Source organism: Balearica regulorum, chromosome 3, assembly GCF_011004875.1.
Source record: "Balearica regulorum gibbericeps isolate bBalReg1 chromosome 3, bBalReg1.pri, whole genome shotgun sequence".
Classification (NCBI taxonomy): domain Eukaryota; kingdom Metazoa; phylum Chordata; class Aves; order Gruiformes; family Gruidae; genus Balearica; species Balearica regulorum.
The window spans coordinates 113754340-113775479 of NC_046186.1; the positions used below are offsets into that span (position 1 = coordinate 113754340).

At 44.3% G+C, this 21140-nt stretch overlaps 1 protein-coding gene across 3 annotated transcripts in view; it reads left to right on the plus strand.

The window, feature by feature from the left end:
• Window positions 1–4626: 4626 nt before the first annotated feature.
• The window catches only part of ATL2 (atlastin GTPase 2), a 41533-nt gene continuing 25019 nt past the window's right edge, over window positions 4627–21140 (plus strand). For all 3 annotated transcript variants that reach the window (XM_075749594.1, XM_075749596.1, XM_075749595.1), the window contains exon 1: window positions 4627–4776. In XM_075749594.1, the coding sequence (XP_075605709.1) occupies window positions 4716–4776 (61 nt within the window). In that variant the 5' untranslated portion in view covers window positions 4627–4715. The remainder of the gene's footprint in view (window positions 4777–21140) is intronic.

Here is a 21140-nt window from a genome sequence, read left to right on the forward strand (position 1 = left end):
AGGATGGGGGAGAAGGCTCTCATTCACACCTGTGAGTGCCACCTCCACGGGCAGGCTGCATACCACCACCCCAAAAAGCTCCCCTAACATGTACTGTGCAGGCAAGCGCAGCTCCAGAGTCTGCCCACTGCCCTTCCCCCGACTGTGCCACAGCCCCTCAATTTCAACCCTTAATCCCGGCAAAATTGTGCAATAGCTCCTTCAGGCTGAGAACGGATTATGCCCTGTTTCAAAGGTATTTGGCACTCGGGCTGCACTGGGAGAGCCCAACCCCTCCTGCGAAAGCACCTGCAGGCGATTCCTGCAGCTGGTGCCTAGCAACATGCTCTGAGGTGCTCCAACAACAGCTAAAATTCAACGTTATTATACCCTTCCTCCCCAGAGGAGCAGCTCTTGAGTCATCACCAAGGGAGAATGGGATGTGTCTCCCACTCAGCTTGCTATAAATGAGTGGTATGTGAGGGGCTGCTCTCTCTCTCAAGCATGCGTGCTGCTGCTAGCTAAAAAGACATCTCCTGGCATGTGGGACAGCTGCAGGTTCAGGAGATATGGTAAGTTTTTTTCCCCTCCTTCCCAACTTGCTTTCTGCTCCCAAGAGCCTCTCTGCTTCCTTGGAGCTCTCTGCAGGGAAGCCTGCAGGAGAACCAGGTATGGATCCATGCTGAGTCCCACCCTGGCTTTGCTTGGGCGAGCCCCAGGTCACAAACACACACAGGTAGCTACAAGCTTGGGGCTGTGCCAAACACTCTCTAGTGATACATGGCAACTTTTAGATCACCTGCATGACAGATGAAGGCACCCCTGAATCTGAGGGAGATGTTCTTGGGGGATGGTGACCATCAGAAAAATGCATAGGAAACCAAGCTTGCCTGTTTATGGGGCAGAGATCCTTGCAGAGGCGGTGAGACAAACACTAGCTAGCCTGGGCAGGACCAAGCAGCGTGTTTCTGCATGTGGGCTGGGTGCAGGGATTAGTGATAGGAAGAAGGAGTCAACAGGAGGATCCAGCTGCAGAGCGGGCCGGGGCTTGGTGGGCAGCACAGCCTCCAACGCCTGCTGGAGCTGTGCTGAGAGGAGGAGGGCTCCAGCTGGAAGAGGTGGGAAGCTGTGAGTAGATGAAGCCCATGAGTAGTAGGGGTGTGGTGCTGCAGCCTGGGTTCTTCTCAGAGAAAAGCAAGATGAAGTGCTTGCAGGGCTTTTCCAAGCTTTGGGATGGCACATGTTTGCCTCTGGGAGCAAGCCTGAGATCTAGGTGGATTTCCCAGTGGGAGACTTGTTAGAAAATCTCAGGCTTACCCGGGTGATGCAGTTCCCTTGGTGGTGTCTGGTGGGAGGGCAGCTGACCACCATCTGCCCTGGCTGTTCCCAGTGCTAGTGCCAGTTCAACACTGCAGGGCTGACCCCTCCTCACCTCCTCAGTCTTCTCCCTTGGGAAGCCCTGGGGGGGCCTAGGGACTGCAGCCAAGGAGTTGGAGGCACCTTATTGCTGTGGACAGTGGGGGCTGCCAGAAGAACCACCTTTATCTCACAGCTGTCTGTCCTCAGCTCCCAGCTGCCTGCAGTGCTGCATAGCCTGGAGGGAAGACTGAGACTCACCTTGTCACTAGTTTGGATTCTACAGCCTGAAGCAGATGAGGAAAGACATTGGTAAGTGTGGTACTGCTAACAGAGACCTCTTGAGCTCATCCCAGGACCCTCAGCCCTTCAGGATGGGAGACTGCTCTGTTCCCCAGCCCAGGAATGGTGTTCAGCATGCTTCAGGTGAGTGTTTGGCTCTCAGATTTGACATCACACAGATCACCTTAAACCCAGCAGCATTGTACAGGTTAGCTGACAGGGCCAGAAAAGCATTTTATACAGAAAGGCATAAAGAATCTGAGTCTGATCCGGCCTTTTCTAGTGTCCAGTGGGAGCCTCTGCCTGCGTGGGTCAGGAATGCCCCCTGCCATGCTGTCTGAAGGCTAGGAGACGTTGTGGTGGATCCATTTCCCTTCCAGCTGCAGGAAGGGGCAGCTCTCCCACCAAGTGTCTGTGCAGCCTCAGCCTTGAGCAGAGCTGGCTCATTGCAATGATGACAGTGGTTGCGTTGACTGGCCCAAAGTGGGTGTGGGACAGCAGAGGTGTGGTGGGTTTTTTTTTTTTTTTAAACTAGCATGGCTAAATCCAGGAGAAGATGCTGTCTGTAGCACAAAATGGTGCCTTTGCTGGCTGAGGGGACTACTGGCCCAACCTGCACTTGCTGGTTAGACCTGTCCTCCTGCTCTGGCAGTTCCTTCCCACCACAGCCTGCCAGTGGTTTGCGGAGTTGCTCCCAAGCTCCTTTCAGGCCAAATCCACAGGTAGTTTAAGCAGTTTGTGCTGACTCCTTGCATAGCCTAGCTTAGAGGAAAGTGGCATGCAGCTGGGAGTGCAGTGGAGATGGGGACCTTTGCAGTCAGATGATGACATGTTGATAGCAAAATCCTCAGCTCAGAAAACATCTCCTTTGTTCCTGCAAGCATGAAAGGATAGAATTAAGGTTGAGCTTTCTGACCTCTAAGTTTTTGACTTCTCACAATACAGTAGCAGCAAAACCTGTTGCATGGAGCAGAAATCTATCTATCTGTATATGCACTATTTCAAACTCTTGTCTGCGTAAACTGTTCCAGACTTGATCAGAAACAAGGCTGTTTACTAACAACAGAACCGGGAAACTTCTTTAGTATTGGTTTGGGGTTTTTTTTCCCCAGTTTTTTAGTTTTCATATTAAGCTGCTGAAGCTTTAAGTCTGTCAGCTAACAGTGTTTCAATGTGTTTTACTTCAAGGTATTTCCCTTTGCCTGATTTCCTGTGTATCTCCGAAATACCTCTGTATGTAGAGTGTGCTCTGGCTTCTTTCTGTGTCAGGAAAGGCTTTCCTCTTGACTTAGGCTGAGGTTAGGACAGGCAATGGCACGCTCATTTCCCCCAAAGTAGATGGTATTAAATTGTAAAAGGCCAATGTCAATACTTTTTCTAGCATTCATACCAACAGTTCTGTACAAAGGGGTTGAATCCTGCTTCCGCTTATGCCGATGTAAATCTAGAATAATAAAATTGACTGTTTTACAGCATTGTCTATTTTACAAGTGGCATAGCAAGAATTGAATATATGGTATTAGTTTGAGCATTGTATCCTTCTGCAGTTCTCACTTGCTGTGATTACAGCATCTTTTAGACATTAAAATCTTTTTAACGTGTTTTAGACATTAAACTCTGAGGCAAGGACTGCCACAGTAAGGACAGCACCAAGTGTAATGAACCCCAATGTTAGGAAGACCCTTATGTGCTACCTCAGTAGTAAAGGACCAAAAGCAGGGTTTGGAAAAGGATTTGGAAGTACTTTCAGGTGCCAAGACAGCTTGTTGGTTTTTGCTTTGAAGATCTCTCCTGATCTTTCCCTCCACCTCTGTTTAGGCAGAACCAAACTCTGCTTGTTTTTTAGACTACTGTCACTCAAAGGTTGTATCTCAAGAACTAAGTTAGTTAGCACAGCTCAAGATTTTGAGAAAAATGGTTCCTACAGAGAGCACTACCATGGTAAGGTAGATTTTTGCAAAGCTGTTGCCTACTTTACCTGCTGATTTATCAGACAAATGTATTGTTACAAGTGACAATGTCACACTGACAAATTTAATTGTGAAGGTTTACATGACTTCTAGCAATAGGAAACCTCACAGACCTAAAACTTTTGTGCAGTAAAGGCAGCTAGCTTTAACAGTTGGCCTTTTTTAAAAGGATGCATCAAGGTCAGTTTGGGTTTAGCAGAACAAGACTCTTACAAAACTCAGAAACAGCAGGAATGTTTGGTCCCTTGGCAACTTGTGTGGCTTGTTCTGATTCAGAGCTGTCCTTTTGTGTGTTTCCAGCCAAATGCAGCAGCAAGAACTCAAGTGAGGAGCAGGCGTTACTGCAAGAAATGCAGAGCGCTTGAGTCGCTTTGTTGACTGTCCCTGGCCCAACAGAGTGGAAAAAGGAAGTGATGGTCCAGCAGAGTGACAGCACAGTGCAGAGAGGTGGATGCCATTAGGTAGCCTTAAGGGTTGGGCCTGGTGACACATTGGAGGCTGGGTGGATTTTCTACATGAGCGAGCTGTGCTGGAGCAGTGGGCTGACTATGAGTGAGGAATCCCTGAGGGCTGCTCACCCTGAGGTGTTTCGTGCAGCCTTGGAGCCTCCTCATCCACTGTGCCATCTTCATCCCTTTGCACCAAATGCCCTGCTGCTCTCCAAGCCCCTCAAGGCCCCTCTCAGAGCCCTGCATGCTCCACGTCATTTTGATGGCAGGGTGCAGGGCCGTGAGAGGGGCATCCCACCCCTCAGCCTGAGGGCCAGGCCCGGCAGCAAGGCCCGGTTGGGGGTGCGCGTGTCTCTCCGCAGCAGCCAGAGGCCCCCTCACCTCCCCGCTCAGGCGGAGGTAAGGCTTCCTCCCGGTGCAGGCGGAGCCTCTCCACAGCCCGCTGCCCCAGCAAAGGGCAGCAAGGCAGCTGCTGGCACGCGGGCCGCGGGTAGGGAAGCAACTGCGCATGCACCGTCCTCACGGGCGGCAGGGCGCGGGCTGCGCGTGCGCTGCACCGCCCCTCCCCGGGCGGGCAGCCGAGGGCGCTAGGACCCGCCCTGCCCGCGAGCCGCCGGGCGATAAAGGTCTCGCGGTGGAGTTCTGACGTCACGGCGAGTTAATTTTAAACCCGGACAAGATGGCGGAGAGGGACGCGGCGCGGTGCGCGGGTCCGGCCCGCCAACGGCCCTACCCGGCAGGTAACGCGCCCCCCCGGGCGGGCGGCGGCTGCGGGTCGGTGGCAGGCTGCCCGCGGGGCCCTGCGAGAGGTGCGGGGCTGGGTGGCGGGCCGCGTCGGCGGGCGACGCCGGAGGAGGCCCCGGGGGAGGCCCCCGGTGTCTCCCCCATCCTCAAAATGGCGGGGGCGGTCGCCAGCCCCGACGCTTGCCCTCGAGGGGTGGCGGGGGAAGCCAGCGCGGCGGCCCCTCCGCCCGGCCCGCTGCTCGCTCCCGGGCAGGGTCATCCCGCTCTCCCTACGCGGCCAGGGCCCTTCCGCTGTGCGGACGGCGGCACGTACCGGAGCGGGAGCGGCTGTGAGTGCTGGCTGGCGGTCGGTGACCTTATTCCCCGCTGCGGCGTGGCCGGGCCGCCCCGCCACTCGCCCGTGTGTACATCACGTGAGGAGCGGGGGGTGCGGGCCGGACTGCGGCTGGTGCCGCCCGGCGGGGCCCCCGAGCCGCGGGGCGCTCGCCTGGCACGGCCCCGGGGCCGGAGCGAGGAGCCCGGAGGGCGCCTGCTTTCTCGGAACCACGTTCACCTGCGAAGGGAGCAGCACCGGGCAGCTCGGGGAAGGAGGTGGCTGATCCGTGTTGGCCCGTCCCCATATGGACCTGGTGCGCTTCACAGTCAGTGCTGTTCTTGCTTGTGATATATTCTCTGGTGGCGATGGGACATGCCTCTGGCTTGGTGCTTAGTCTCGGGTGTGCTGGAGTCTGCGCAGCATGTTTTTTTTAATACAGTTATTTCTCACGAATAGCTTAAAAGCTGAGAACTTGTAACCCTGTCTCTGCCGTACTCTGTATGAGGGGGGACCCAGGACTTGTAAGGACTGTACTAACTTGAACGCTATGTTGAATCGCATGAGGTTTTTAACACAGCACTAGAACACCGAACTATTTTAACATCTCTGTTGTATAACTCTCACTTAATTTGGAAGCAGAACGATTGGACTGGGCACGATTAAACAAAATCGAGCAGATGCCATGTGCGATTGGTTTCAATTGCTTCATTTGCAAGCCAGCTAGAGACTGGGAAATCTAGCCACACTATAAACTGGCAGGTGTGGAGTGGCTACTCTACTGACTTTTTCTATAGGGAGGAAAAGGCAACACTTCTGAGTGTGGAAATATCTGATTGTGTTTGGCAGCATTGTGGTTTTAATGATTTAAAAGTCCAGATACTGAAATTGAGGATATGATACTTCTTTACTGCTTGGGTACTGTTTTTTCCCACTCAGCACTGCTCTCTGGTTCTCTGTGTCTTCAGCAGTATGCAGTTTAATAATTTCAAAGCATTAGATTATTGCGTAACTCAGTCATAAAAGTGCCAGCACACCTGCAATAAATGGCCTTTAAGGTAGCTGTGTCATCATTAGTGGTGGAAACATGTGCATGTCGCTGAAGTCGCTTGCATACTTTATGCATGGAACAAACTTAATTGATAGGGTCTGCATGTATAGCTATAGATGATTTGTGCCTGCCTGCAGAAGAGCTTTCTATACAATGAAATAATGCAGAATGGTAGATCAGAATAGTTACAAGAAGAGAAATGTAACAGGAGAGGCCTGTAACTCCTCCTGTACCATTACTAAGTGTCGCTTAACAGCTGTTATGTTCTAGTTTACCCTGAAGTTGCTATTGATGTTACAGTTCCTCCTGAAATAATAGAAATTGCTCTGTGGTGTGTTTCAACTGGAATTCTTTTTGAAAGCAGGGAATGGGGTTGAGGAAGACTGTATTCTTTCACCTGCCTGCAACGTAAAAACATTTCTGAAATAATTCTAGCACAGAACAGTTTTACTTGAACTATCGTAAAAGCATTCCTTTAAATACAACAGTCTCTCCTAGTTTAGGAGGCCAGGCAGTTCTTGTTCGTGTTGGATGGACAGGAATGCTTGAGCCAGTTCTCTTGCAGGAGTGCTGATATTTCTCGGGTACCTTGTGCCCACTGCAGTCTCTGTGTTTTGGTTAATTGGTGATTAATGTTTGCTTACAGACTAAACCAATAAAGTACTACTGACTAGAGCAAGATACTGTGATAGACAAGGGATTGTTTTCTGTCCTTGTCCTAATAGGAATAGGGACGCTACCTCAAGCTGGCTAGACTGGATAAGAGTGGGTCTGTTGGAGGGGAGGAGGGCTGGGGATTTTCCTCCAATGTAATAGAAGAGCACTTATCTCCTGATGGCAGTATCACATCCTCTCTGACTTTGAGTTTTGCCCAGCTGCAAAAACAGATGTAATAAGACAGAAATGTAGGTAAATTAAATTCTGTGGTGTTCTTGCTTTGATAGTGAACCACAGTGGTGGTAGTCTACAGCACAAGCTGGATTGCAGGTTTCACTTCAGCACTATGATAAAACTAGTTTTAAATTTGTGCCTGTTGTTATTAGACTGTTGTACATCTTAGCACAGTCTGTAAAAAGTTTCTAACTGTTCCAAGGACATTTATAAGGAAAACTGCCAAGTTTCAGTTAAATCTGACTTTTCTATGCAAGGTGAAGTTTGAAGTTGCTTTTGTTACTGCACTGCAGTCATGAACAGGCCTCATCCTGGGGATGATTTTTGATATCCTGGCATGGCAGTCTTTGAATGGGAAGTTTTAAGCTTTAAAATCAGACTGAATTGTTTCCTTGTTTTTACTGTTGCTGCGTACTGTGCCCACAATGTCATCTGCAAGCTGCCAGCTTGAGTGCAGTTTTCCAACTTTTTGCTAAATCCTGTTTTAACTTCTCAAACTTACTGTACTAATCATTAGTATTTTAAAGTTTTGTCTTTAATCTCAACTGTCTAAGGTGAACAAGGTACAAAAATATTTTCTGAGCTTCTGCATAGGCAGGCCTGCTGTATTTGTCGTTTGTAAACAACTGGAAGTTTTTGGAAGTACTTAAATACATTGGTTCTTAAGACTTTACTCTTGCTGGAGAACGACTGGGTCTCTTTATCAAAACATTTTCAGCAACCTGAACTTCTTGAGATGTCTAGGAGGAAAGATGGAGGTAACTTTCCTTGTTTTTGGAAGGTTGTTTTTGACATGAATGTTATCTCATCCTATAGCTGGTTTTGAGGTTATAATGCTGTCTAGGGAGTTGATTTATATGAATACTCTTGTGGGGTTGGGATTTGTATCTGAAACACTGGAACCAAAGATCAGTAAGTCTGAAATATATGTGAAAACATTGCTCAGATTGATGCTATTTCAGTTAGTTGCAAAGAAATGACTGATATGAAATGAGTGATGTCTGTTAGGATAAGGATTATAATAAAAATAATTTCTAGCAGCAAATTAATATGTAATAGGGACTAATGTTTTGAGAGCATTGGTAGCAAACTTGCCTGACCTTTAACTTCTGTTTATTTCTGAAATGAACACTACACAAAATACATTAATTTCTTTCCAGGAAAGCAAGATTTTGTGTGCTTGCTAAGCATGCTTTTTGAAACAGAGTCAGTATAAAAATCAGAGGAACTCAGAAGGCATGTAAATTTGGAAGTTGATCCTCTGCCCGCTTAAGAAATATGGAATGAAATCTGAGGAATTTGAAGATCTGTCTGTCCTTCCCCACTGTTAATTCTTATTTGACTGAATTTATCTCTTAAGACTTGAAGGTAACACCCATTGTATTCTGTAGCTCTACAAACGAGTTACTGGGAGATGATCTAGGAATAAATTAATGCTAGGCAAGTAACTACCTGTTGGTGTTTAACTGGCGTTCCCACTCCGCAGCAAAGCAAGGAACTTACCCTCCTTCTTTGTGTTTGGGAGGGACCGTGCATATGCCATTATAGTCCCGTAGCTGGTAAATTCACTTAATGAATTACCTCCACAGCAAGTTGTTCATGCGCTTACATATCCTAAAGCTGTCTAGTTAGTTTGCCTGGTCTGTCACTGAGAATTCCAGCTCCTCCATGGGGATGTTACTCCTTGAGGTAACAAGACTAGTTATATCTCTTTCTAGTGTGAGAATAGTAGATCTTCTTGCTCAGTATGATCTGTGAAGCTAAATAAGTCTCTTTTCCCTTTCCCATTAACTAAACAGAAAAAAATAGCTATGCTAATTTTATAATGCTTAGTAGCTGTCTCCTCTTTAAGGTTGGAAGAACTTAAAGCAGAATGTTTGTTTGACATTAAAGATGATGTTACTGAGCTATATAGCATCCAAGGCAGTCTGACAAAAGTTACCTGTGTTCACTCACGTAAGCTGGGTATTGGAACTCCTGTTTGATGCCAGCTTGGTGAACTCATGAGCAGGGCTAATAGGAAATCAAATGTAATGTGAAAGAGGAAATCAAATATAATGTGAAAGAGAAGTCCATTTGAGCCTCTGCAGAAATTATTTATGAAAGCCCAGCTTCTTTTAAAAGAAGCTCTTCTGTATCCTGGAGGAATAGAGAACTGCCAAAGCTGTAAGACTGCACAAAGTACCTTTTGGGAAAGGACTCAGCTTACAGCTCAGTCACTGGGCCTCTATTTACGGTTTGTGTACAGTATGAGGGATATTCTGATATGCTTTTGCTAGGAGGGAAGATCTAATATTTTTTTCTTGTTCTAGATGTATTTCCAGCTTTACTTTCAGTGCAGTCAATGAGCAAATGGCTGATTGCATTTTCAGCCCTACATACCAGTGGTTTCTGCATGGCAAGGTGGGGTTTGTGTGCTACTGCAAGTCTTGGCAGGTTTCTCTTAAATGACTGGAATAGAAGCCAAAACCTGGAAGGCAGCAGAGTTGAAGACTTGAACTAATGAAATGTTGTACAGATTACAGACACACAGTGTAGAATGTGATTTGCAGTAAATTGATATTTGAGAGTAGAACTTAATTTGCTCTTATACAGTTGTTGTTCAAGTGAGATCAGAATCAGGTTCCAGTCTGTAGTTAGAGTCAAATCACAATATGTATTCTTTTTTCACCATTGCCTTAGAGATAGTCATGTTGAATTTACAAGTTCTTTTGGTCTCAGTAAAATATTTGAAGTGTCTCTTGAGCAATGTGTTGTATAATGATTCCAGGACAACAAGGCTTTTTTTTAATATACTTGGATTGAAAATTAGAGAAACCTGTTGGAGATCATGTCAACTGCTTGTTCTGACATGTTAGGACTAATTCTTATATGTTGTGTGTACTTGGAAGAAGTTGTTCTCACCTCTTATCTTCTCAAACAGGGTGATATTGCTGAGTGGAAGAATAAGTGCAGTTATTTTAACTGTCTCTAAGCCAAATCCTGTGATACTACTGCCTACAAACTTGCATGCTATGTCTTATTCCCCTTCCCTCAACTTTTGCATTTTTCAGCTCCTCAGGTAAATGTAAGAAAGGTCTTCTGGCTTTTGCTTGTTCATTTATCTTGGTCTGCATAGTGTGATCTACTCTGGGAACATTAAACAATTGGGAAATGAAAGGTGCCCTCTGTCAATCCTCTGCGTACTATGGAAGTCATCACAGTACTGATTTCAGGGGAGGAACAGTCACTCAAAGTACGTGAACTGCTAGACATGGAGGCAAAGCTTGGCTTCCTTTAATGTACTGCTTAGAGAATAGTACTGAAAATGACTGCTGTAGAAAATTAGGTTAAGGTTCTTGATATAACCAAATCACTTTCTTAGAAGTCATCTTGCTTTTAAGAGAAATCATTTCTTAAATACTTTGTAATTCTGAACTAATACTAAGGAATTGTTAATGACAGCAATGTGATTCTAAACCTGGCCTTAAAGCTGCCCTCAAGGCAGTTATCACTTATCTTCCAAGCAACAAAGTCTTAAGCTTGTCATGGGGATAAGGGAGGGAATGCAGTACAAAATACTTAAAATATTTCTAAATGCTACTATGTCAGACTTCTTGGTACAGAAGTTGTTTGGAAAAGTGCAGTAAGTAATGCTTTTGGTGGTTGAGGCACAGAACTGGGCTATTTTATAGAGCTAATAGTACTGTAGAAGTAAGTAGCTACTGAAAAATTACTACATGTTATGCTCTGAGATTTAAAAGGCAAAAAAAATATTTAAAAATAAAATAATGGTGGTAGGAGCATTAAGAAATGCAACTTCTGCTATTAAGCTTAATTTTTTTTCAATGAAAAATGAACACACTGTCCACTGTGAACACTTAGATTGCTGATGCGATTAAATACTTGTGGAACCTTCAGATGCTACTATGAATCCTGCTGGTTTGAGAAGACCCTTAAAATGCAATCTGGTGCTTTTAAAGAGATTGGAAGTTAGCTTGTGATAAAATGAATGTTATTCTTAGAGTCTCAGTACTTTAAGCTGCAGACATTATCACTGTTTCATTAATCAAATATCAAACTGAGCTGTTCTGTAGTGTAAACTGTTGTTGACTTCTTTCTGTAGTGTGTTAGAACTGACTAGATTAAGCTTTTGTGAGTTTTAAAGAGCAGCATGCTGCTATCTGTGTCTGTTTGGGTTCATCTTCTAAACCTAGGCTTCTCTACCCAGTGTTTTAAGGAAAGATTTCATAGATCCACAGAATGAGGACAATAAATATAATCTACAAAGACTAAACTGTTGGTTGGGGATGGATGTTAAACATACAGTCTTCAGACAGTTGTATTTCCTTCTTCCTTCTCCACCCAAGTGAAAGATGGATATTAAACTGTTTGTAGTCTCAACATATGGTATAGCGTGCTGTCCTGCAGAAAAGCAGTTAGATTGGCTAGATGTATTCAGACTAGTCTGAGAACTTGATGTAAAGAGAGCTACTAACCAGCTCCCCTTCTGTGTTTGTTCCTTTCAAGAGGATGGTGTGGTTTGTCTTGCCTCTGGGATTACTCTCTTCTCTTTCCCCTCCATGCTATACTCACCACTAGGTTTGACTGGCCAGCAGCCGTTAGTGTACACATAACAATGGGGATTTGCTGTCCCAGGAAATGCTCCTGTCCTTAAGACTCTTGTTTTGTTAGCAGTGGCTGAGGTTTCTGTGGTAACAAGTGTCGTGAATGATGTTAAAGAAGCTTGGGTAAGTCTTGAGCCCTTTGAACTGATACAAAGGTGCTTGTTGCGTGGAACTGAGCTGCTGAAGTGTAAGTGTTTTACAGCGTCCTTGTGACCACTTAACTGTGGTCATTTTGAAATCAAAATTATTCTAATCTACTCTTTGGTAGAGACCACTCTTAGCAGGTATATTCAGTAGTAACATTCAAGGGAAGGCTCCTCTAGTGCAGGAAAGACTATGAGAAGCTCAGGGTTTTCCCACCAGTCAAACATCCTAGCGTATGTTATTGATAAAACTGAAACTAGTGTTAACCTCCATTTGCAAAGGAAGGAAACCTTGTTGTTAAGTGAAGGTTAATAAATGTGTTGGCTAGCCCAGCCTAAATCTGCACTCTTTCAGATCTAGACAAATCCTTGGCAACGCACGGTCTGATACAGTTACAGCCCAGTTGTCTACCCATCTTCGCAGTGTTATCACATATCACTAAGTCAGTCTCCAGATGAACACACTTCTTAACTGTACCTGTGAGTTCTGAGAGTCTGGAGAAGATTTTCAGCTTAACTAGGTTGTAGTCACAAAACTGAACTTTTCTTTTGGCACCAGTGCCCAGCCAAGCAGCTTGCGCCTACCTCTCGGTTGTGCTGGTGCAGCTGTTTCACAAGCATATCACCTTGTTCAAGATAAGTTGGTTCCTGGACCTAGGACAGTGATGCCAACACAAAGGGCAGCAGTCCTGTACTGTTCAACAGTACAGCTGAACTGACCCTATGCCCTGCAGATGAAACTGCGTAGCTCCGCTTTTTTGTCTGTCTTCAGTTCTAGTGCTCATTGAACTGTTATTGAGTGATGCAATTTGTAGAAAACTCTTCGTATTGGATTGCTTTTTCTGCTGGTTTGGTTTGTTGAGCTGACTTGAGACTCAGCAGCGTTGGCTATGTGGCAAAATTAGCAGGAAAGGCAGTGTGGTACTGCGTGGTGCTGGAAATGGGAAAGAGTGGGAGAGCCCTTGTGTGAGTGGGTGGTTAAGACTCAGCTGTGCTACTGAAACAGGCTTGAAGAGGCAACAGAGGAGGGAGGAGGAGGTGGCGGTTACTGGCACTGTCTTGTTGGCAGAATAAATGTACTTTGGGCTGTTGCCTTAGTGAGGGACTTTATTGCAGCAACAGCAATGATGCTTGGCAGACACTCAGGAGTTGTGGAGAGTAGATGTGGGGCTCTGAAGTACATGGACATGATTAGGTGCTGCATCAATTATTATGGGTAAATTGCAGGAAAATGATATGGCAGCCCAGGTTTAGCAGCAGGGACAGTGATGAAAACTATTTTTGTTGTAGCTGAGTGAGAAAAATATCTTCTTCCAGTGGAGATAAAGCGAACACATGCAAAATGTGATTTTTTTTTTGTTGTTGTTTTCTCCTTAAATGTGACTTGTGTGGAGCGCTTTTCCTTTTTTGATTCACATTGTTGATCTGGGCATTAACTGTGTTGGCACATGTTGTGCTTCCCCCCGTCACGCTTCCCTTTCATCTGTTGGGGGTGGTAGTGATTCTACCAGGTTAAGAATAGTTGAGAAGGGAGAGCGAGGGGAAGTCTTGATATACTCCATGAAGGTGTCTAAAGGTAGTTACTGTATCAGTTTTGCTAACTATATGATCTAAAGAAGGCACTTTCTTAAGGTAAACCCAGTCTTTCCCTCTACTGCTCTTTATTCTTTAAAACAAAATGTAGAACTTTTTGTTAAAACAAAAATATGGAGTTCGGTGCCGGAAAAGCTGGATGGGAGGCTCTTAGCTGCAGGAGCTTAGAGGGAGGTGGGAAGCTGAGTGTAAACTGAAGGTTCGTCTAGATCTAAGATCACTTTTACTTAGAAGCTTCAGATTGTTAGAAGCATGGTTTGACCAAAAAGGAAAAGTTAAAGCCTCTTTGGCTGGCTCTGTTTCCTTAAACCTGTTGGTGTTCCTGACAGCTTGTTTATCCTGGAAATGAGTATGAAAAATGGCCCTTTGGCATACCACCCTGTACAGCAAAAGCGAGCACTTGCTTTGCTTGCTGCTGAGCTTCTCTGTGGCCATGGTACAGATGCAACTGGGTGACTAAACCTATTCTGGCTACTAATCTAAAGATCAAATATGGGGTAATTGCAGTTGGCATCTCTTGCCTTATTCTTTTCTCCCTATCTTTATCACTCAAAATCTTGGTTTGGGTTAGCTGATTATTGTTTAAATTACCAGCTGCTGACATGAGGAATACATACAAGGTACATAAAATGTAGTTATGACCTAAACCAACTAGAAAATACTGGCTGAATCTTCTTGAGTGAGCAACAACCTTAAATAAAATCACTTTAAATACAAGCAGAAGTCTGCCTAGTTTAAATGTGTGTGGCCTGCAAGGATCCAGTTAGCCTGCAGTGTTCACAAAAAGCTTTCACTTGCCATTTCCAGAATCCACAGGATACTAGGGCATTGTCAGATCTGGTGTATTCTCATTCCTATCCCCAGTAACCTGGGGGAATGGTAAGAAAGGGGAGAAAAGGTGAGGAAGAGGCTGTTTGGTGCTTTCATCTGCCTTAGTATTCTAAAGCAGCATTCTTTGAGGGGGCTGGAGAAGCACTGGTAAACCTTACTGTGGGTAGAGATCCTGTTCGGTCCTTCAGTGAGTGTGCTAATAATAGCCGTGATTTTTTAGGCAGAGTGGAAGGAGGATGAGAAACGTGCTTTGTCACAATCCCTACCCTCCAAGTTTTTCCTTGTAGCTATGGAGAAACATCTTTCTCACTAAGTTCATGATGTGCTTTCAGAAATCCAATCCTTTTATATATATGGATACGACTTTTTTTTTTGCTACTTACTAGGTTGTGTCAGGGTTTGTGCTGCTTCTGTCTTAGTCTCTGCTTATTGGTATTCTTTTACTTGTATGCATTTGCTGAAAATAGCTGAATTTGAGGGTTGACTACTTTGTTGCACCTCTTTGTTATAATGAAGTCTCCCTCTAGCTTTTCTGTCCCCTTAAATGGCAAATGCAAGATGCCAGCTTATCAGTATTTTATGCAGCTATGGGAGAGCTGTCTGCTCCTGCATGCATGCAGACCATTCAACAGAGAAGCAATTTAAAACACTTTGGAGTAGACAGGCCTATTGTTTGATGAGTTATGACGCTTCATAGGTATCTAGGTCATCAGAATATAATTTTCCCTTTCCCTGGCAGAATTGTAGCTTCAGGTACTTCTCGCTTCTGCTCGCAGCTTACGTAACAGTTCTAGATCTGTCCCTTAACATCCCGTTGCCCTGAAGGAACAGAGAGAGTTAAATGCGATTTCCCCCCCCCCCCCCCCTTACTCCTCTGTCAGTCTTATTGGATATCTAAACAAGTCTTTGGAACTTAGCTCATCAGTCCTATTTATAGCTGAAATATTCAAAACATTTAATTATTTCTGGCCTTAAAATGAGCTACTTGGCAGTATTTGCTAGTCAGCAATAGGAAAGCAGTGATGCATTAAGGTCTGTTGCAGCCCTGTAGCTTTCATGTGGGTCTTGCTGTGAGTATTGCATGGAGTAGGACTGCTGAAGAAAGGGGAGGACAATTTTGTGACTTAAATCTTGTGATTTTCTTTTTTTTTCCAGTAGATGTGCCAGATTTTTTTTACCCTGTCCAAATAAGGTTTGAAGGTTAACCTATTTTTTTTTTGTTAGGCTCTGGAACTCAGTTCACACATGCCTACACTTTTGTCAGTTCACTACGCCAAAACAAGAAACATTTAAACAGTTTGTCGTCTTTCTCTCTAAGGAAAATTTCCTAGGTGAAGCTCTGAGAGAATGCATTACATTTAAATGTGGTGCAGCAGTTTCCTCATGATAACTTATTTTAAGCCTTTGATTCAAACTGTGAACTCCCTCAGGCCGTGGAGGTAGAATAAGATTTCAAGCCAAATGGTTTGAGGTTAGTATAGCCCACTTCAGCTTGCTTTATCATTCAGATGTGTGGTGGAAGCTATCGTGCATCTATCTGTATTGAACTATGAGGGGGAGATGTAGATCACTTTTGTATGGACACAAATGTGTGGTGTCTGTAGAGCACCAGGAAAAAGAGTTCAGTGATGCTGAGGTAATCTAGGCGTACTAGAAATTTTGATTTAAAGTTGGACTTCTAGCAAAGTGCAGGTTTCTATACAAACAAAATATTAGGACTACCAGCTTTGAAGATGTACAGAGTGAAGTCTTTGTAACTCCTTGTGATACAGCTAATAGGAGTACTGATGAGAGTGACAGTGAATGCTACACCAATGAAAGTGACTTCTTTAGGCTTTGTTCATAATCAAAGACTTAAGCCACTAAAAATCAAATGGGATTTAAATTTATTTTAATACTGTGCTGCATCTGTGTGCAGTTGTCTGTGTTCAACCCACCATCCAGAGAAGCAATTACTAGTTGTCGTTCAGTGTGTGTCGGTCAGTAACTTATACTGTATCTAAACCCAACTGAGTTTAGCAATTAGTGTGTACAGTTTTTGTCATGAAGGAATGTGAATGATGTGTTTAATGAGCTCAAGCTGTATTTGGGTTGAAACTTAAAGCTAACTGTGGTGTTACTTTATTTCAATTAATGTGCTTAAAGGGAGAAACTTGCGTTTAAAGCAGGCTGTCTTTTCATAGCATGCAGATCGAGCTGACTGTTCTTGCTCCCATGTTCTTACACTGCAGGACAAATAGGTCATCAGCTGCTAGCTGTGTACTTAGGGGAAGCGGGAATTAGCTTTTCATTTTACCTCATACTTTAAGAAACGGGTTATTTAGTTGAGTTTGTTCACTTGAAATATTGTCTGTACATACACAATAAGCCAGTGTTCTCAAAATCTGGCTTAGCGTTTTAACAAATGGTGCTTGTTCTGGGTACTTAGCTGATGAGTGGCAATAGTAGTCCTGCTGTAGTTGTTGCTGAGTGGAGCGAAGAACTTATAGGGAAACTGGGTGTTAGTGTCTTCTCTTGGCTATATTTGCTTCCATTCAAGTCTGTCTGCTTCTGTGTCTTACACATTATTGCTTCTCTTGTATCTCCTAGCTTGCTTCACCTGGGTTAGGAAATGATTATGCACAGTCTGAACTGTGCGTTAGCTCACATGCTTTGAGTAATTCAGGTTGGAAGAAGCCAAAATAGAGTAGGGAGTGATTAGTGAACAGCCATAGTAATAGGCCTGAATGGATGGTGGACTTCAGGGGAAGGTTCAGCTGATAATCTTTTTGCATCAGCTCTAGCAAGAGTAGATATGACTGTAGGCTGGAGTGTGTTAGTTCAATAGTGCAGAAGCTTCAAAGCTCAGATGAACACCTTGAAGAAAGAAAAATGTAGCTATGGCTTTCTGGGCCTGAAGCACTGCACTACAAGGTCTAGTGCCATATGCTTTGACAAATGAGAGTTTTTCTGTATGTACTAAACACCTGAGGTCCAATCTTCTGTGCACATGGGGATTTCCAACAGCATGGAGACCAACCCTGTGAGTTGGATGAATCTACTGGCCTGTCTTTAGTACTCTGGCAGGAGGCAGCATTGCATGGCTGTTCTGTATGCAGTGCAAGCAGCCATCAGCCATCAGCCATGCCTCTGAAACAACCACTCTGAGCATGAGGTGGATGTGCTGGGTCCGTAACCCCATTACTGGGATGGAACTGAACTTCTCAAGGTGCTAAAAGACCCTATAAAAAACATACAAAAACCCCACCCCAAAACCAACAAAAGTCTGTTCCTTTGGTTGCCTCTGTAGTATTACTGAATGTGTTGTCATGGAGACCTGTATAGGGAGGCTGCCATAAGCTTTGCAAGTCCAAATTACTGTCCAGTTGGCTAGAAACACTTCAGTGTAGAAATGGACATTCTGTGAATGCCACCTCTTCTACAGTTCCTATATTTGATTTGCTGGGACCGGACTATTGCAAGAACCTAGCAGTTTGTGATCCTTAGACTGAGCTTTAGGACAAATCCACTTAAATCCTGAGTTTCTAGTAGTACAGTATGACCCTGCTGGAGCAGGTGGACAAAGGGAGGAGGAGGGTAAGGAGTAGGGTTCACGTTGCTAATTTTATTATCTCCTGGCCTGACTTCACAGTGCTATCGGCACACTTATTTTACAAACTACTTAGAGAACTTACTACAATGCTTCTGCAGCTTTTGGAGAAAACTGGACTGTGAAGTGAGACTGCTTGTCCTGACCATTGCTTTGAGAGACTGCTCTGAAAGTAGTTCTTGAAAGTGGAATGTGATCCTTCAGCCTAGGATGCTGAAGTCTTCTAGGAAGGCTTCCAAAGTACTCCAGTGCTGCCTGAGACAGTGACTAGCCAGACTAACAGCATAAGCAGCCAGAAGGTAGTATAAAGGACCAAAAAGGTTGTAACATCTGCCTAGGAACACATGACAGGTTAGCATGTTGCTGTTATCCCATGCTGCTGGGATAAGCAGTAGCACTTGTTCTACAGTTCACATGCTTAACTTGTGCAATGTCTGTTCTGGAATTGCTAACTAGTTCAAAATCTCTTGAAGGGAAGGATGTTCTCTGCAACTTAAGCATGAAGTTACCAAACCAGCTCTTCTGGACAGATCAAGTTGCATTCACAGCTATCAACACTGTAGTTCTCCACCATCTGAAGTGCTCGATTCATGGCAATGATGGTCTTTTCTGTGTGTAGGTTGGGAGCTTTCAGATATATTTGGCTGACTAGTCAAAAAACCCCCCAACAGATCAACCTGAAACAAACAAAAAACCCAACTTGATGCTCTGGGCTTGACTGCAATTTCTGCTGGTAGGTAAAATCTAATAGGAATTGAATAGGACCTAAGATGAATCTTCTCTCCTGTCACCTCTGAGCTAAGTGAGCTTCAGGGGTGCACAATACTATTAACAAGATGTTGTGAGCTTTTAATGGGCATATGGTGTGTAAGCTCTTGATAGTACTATCTACTTGTGATAGGGAGAATATGCTTGTTTAGAAATAATTACTGATAAAAGACCGCCCATTTGTTCTGAAAGCTTCTTGGCTTGAAAACGCTTTAGGTGGCTATGCTCTCCACTGGTGGAAGGATGCTGTTACAACAAAGTTACGACTTTGAGGTCTGCTAAGGTTTCGATGACTTTGAGGTAGGGAAAGATGATTAATGTCAGGCTCCAAGAGAATGAAGAGAGGTTACAAGTGTTGCTTCAGGCTATTTTTCAGTCTACCTTAGTTGACAAAACTGATACCTTACTGCAGCTCAAGTAAAGTTTGGATTTAAATAAAAGAATATAAGGATGTTTTAAGTAATCAAGTTAAGCTTGTTGCCTGGGAAATGCATAGAAGCAGAGGCTTTGATACACTGTGTGAATATCTGTTTGCTAAAACACAGGTGTCTCTTCTTGGAGCTATATAATCTTAATGCTTTTATCAATAGAATTATTCCATTTATGTTTCTGAGCTGTGACACTGAAGGCTTTCTTTCTGCCTGTTAAAATCTTTGTACCTCACCTGGGCTATCCTCCCAAGTTTTCTGGCCTACAAGGGTGTTGTGGTTCACCACAGCTGGCCACTAAGCACCACACAGCTGCTTGCCCACCCCCACTCCCTCCCGGCCCCCCCAGTGCAATGGGGGAGAGAATCGGAAGAGTGGAAGTGAGAAAACTCGTGGGTTGAGATAAAGACAGTTTAATAAGTAAAGCAAAAACCCGCAAGCAAAGCAAAACAAGGAATTAATTCATTCACTACTTCCCATCCACAGGCAGATGTTCAGCCATCTCCCGGAAAGCAGGGCTCCATCATGTGTAACAGTGACTTGGGAAGGCAAACGCCATCACTCTGCCCCCTCCTTCCTTTCTTTTTCCCCCAACTTAATATGCTGAGCATGACGTCATATGGTATGGAATATCCCTTTGGTCAGTTGGGGTCAGCTGTCCTGGCTAGGTCCCCTCCCAACTTCTTGCGCACCCCTAGCCTACTTGCTGGTGGTGTGAGGGGCAGAAAAGCCTTGGCTCTATGTAAGCGCTGCTCAGCATTAACAAGAACATCTCTGTATTATCAATGCTGTTTTCAGCACAAATCCAAAACATAGCCCCATACTATGAAGAAAATTAACTCTATCTCAGCCAACAAACAGCACAAAAAGATGGGACAAAACCTGTTTTGTAAGCTCCTTCAAAAAAGAAGGCTTGATTAATTTCTGGGAATACCAAGCTTTAGGCAAAAGGTGAGTTTTTCTTCTGAAGTGGTGACCAATACTGTGTCAATATAGTTTGGTGTCCTGTTGACAGCTGTTCTTTTTAAAGTTACTCCTTCCAGTTGTCAGGCCTGCTGGTGCAATTGAGTTTTTTGGCCTGCTTTGTCAACCAGTTTGAGTTAGGGTGATGCTATTGAGGCAGCACAGAATCGATGCTTGGAAATGGAAATGTCCTCTCTGATTTGCAGTGATGTGAAGTGTTGTCAGAACTGGCTAGAGACAGCTGCTGGAAAAACTCCAGGGTTGTCATGTTATCAGTTTTTCAAGTTCATGGTAATAACTGAAATGTCTCACTACATCCACAAAACAGAGTACATTGGAGCACTGTTCATAAGTCTTTTGCTGAGGATGGTATCCAGGATGCAGTCTAGTAGGAATGACTTGGCAGGTCCTGTGAGTATTGGCAAGGTCTCTGCCATGCATGAATTAAACTGTGGTGCATTCCATGGTGCATCATGACACATCCTGCGAGAGAACACTGCTGCTGGGCTGATTGCATGGGAAGCATGGGGGCAATGTAATATACCTGCATGCAATGCATCAAGTAACTGCAAATGGCTGATTCTTTGTCTTCATTAAAGCAATGCTTGAAAACGCAAGCATGACTAGTAGTCCAATATACTTAAATACAGTGATGTTCCTAGATAAGTAACTGCTAGAAAGGTGCCTCAGTCAAGTTTGTGCACATGGGGTTATGATAGAATATGACAAAATGTAAATCTGGATTTGGAGGCAATTTTATAAGCACAAAATGGCTTCCAGATGCTTGATAGGAAAAGTGGAATCAGGCCGGTGGTAGAGTTTGTTTCTGCTGTGGGACAAACTTTAATGTTGTGGTACTTGAACAAGAGAAGAGACTTCATCTTGGACAGATCAGTTTGGTTTTCTTTTAAGCCTCTAACCCAGTAACTCCTGAATTCTGGAAGTCAGGAAGATAGGATATTGGTACTGTTGTGCTATGTGTCTGAAGGGCCATGTTACCTCAATTTATCGTTCATCAGTAACTTAAATCTCATCTGAGTTATAGTTTTCAGCTACTGGTTGATCCTGAAAGGGTATTGGTTCTTAAATTGTGTATAAAATATTTTCTTGATACTTTTTGAAAGAGTTGGTACTTACTGTTGTTAAATCTTGCTTAATAATGTGTCATAGGAAGAGTGAGAGG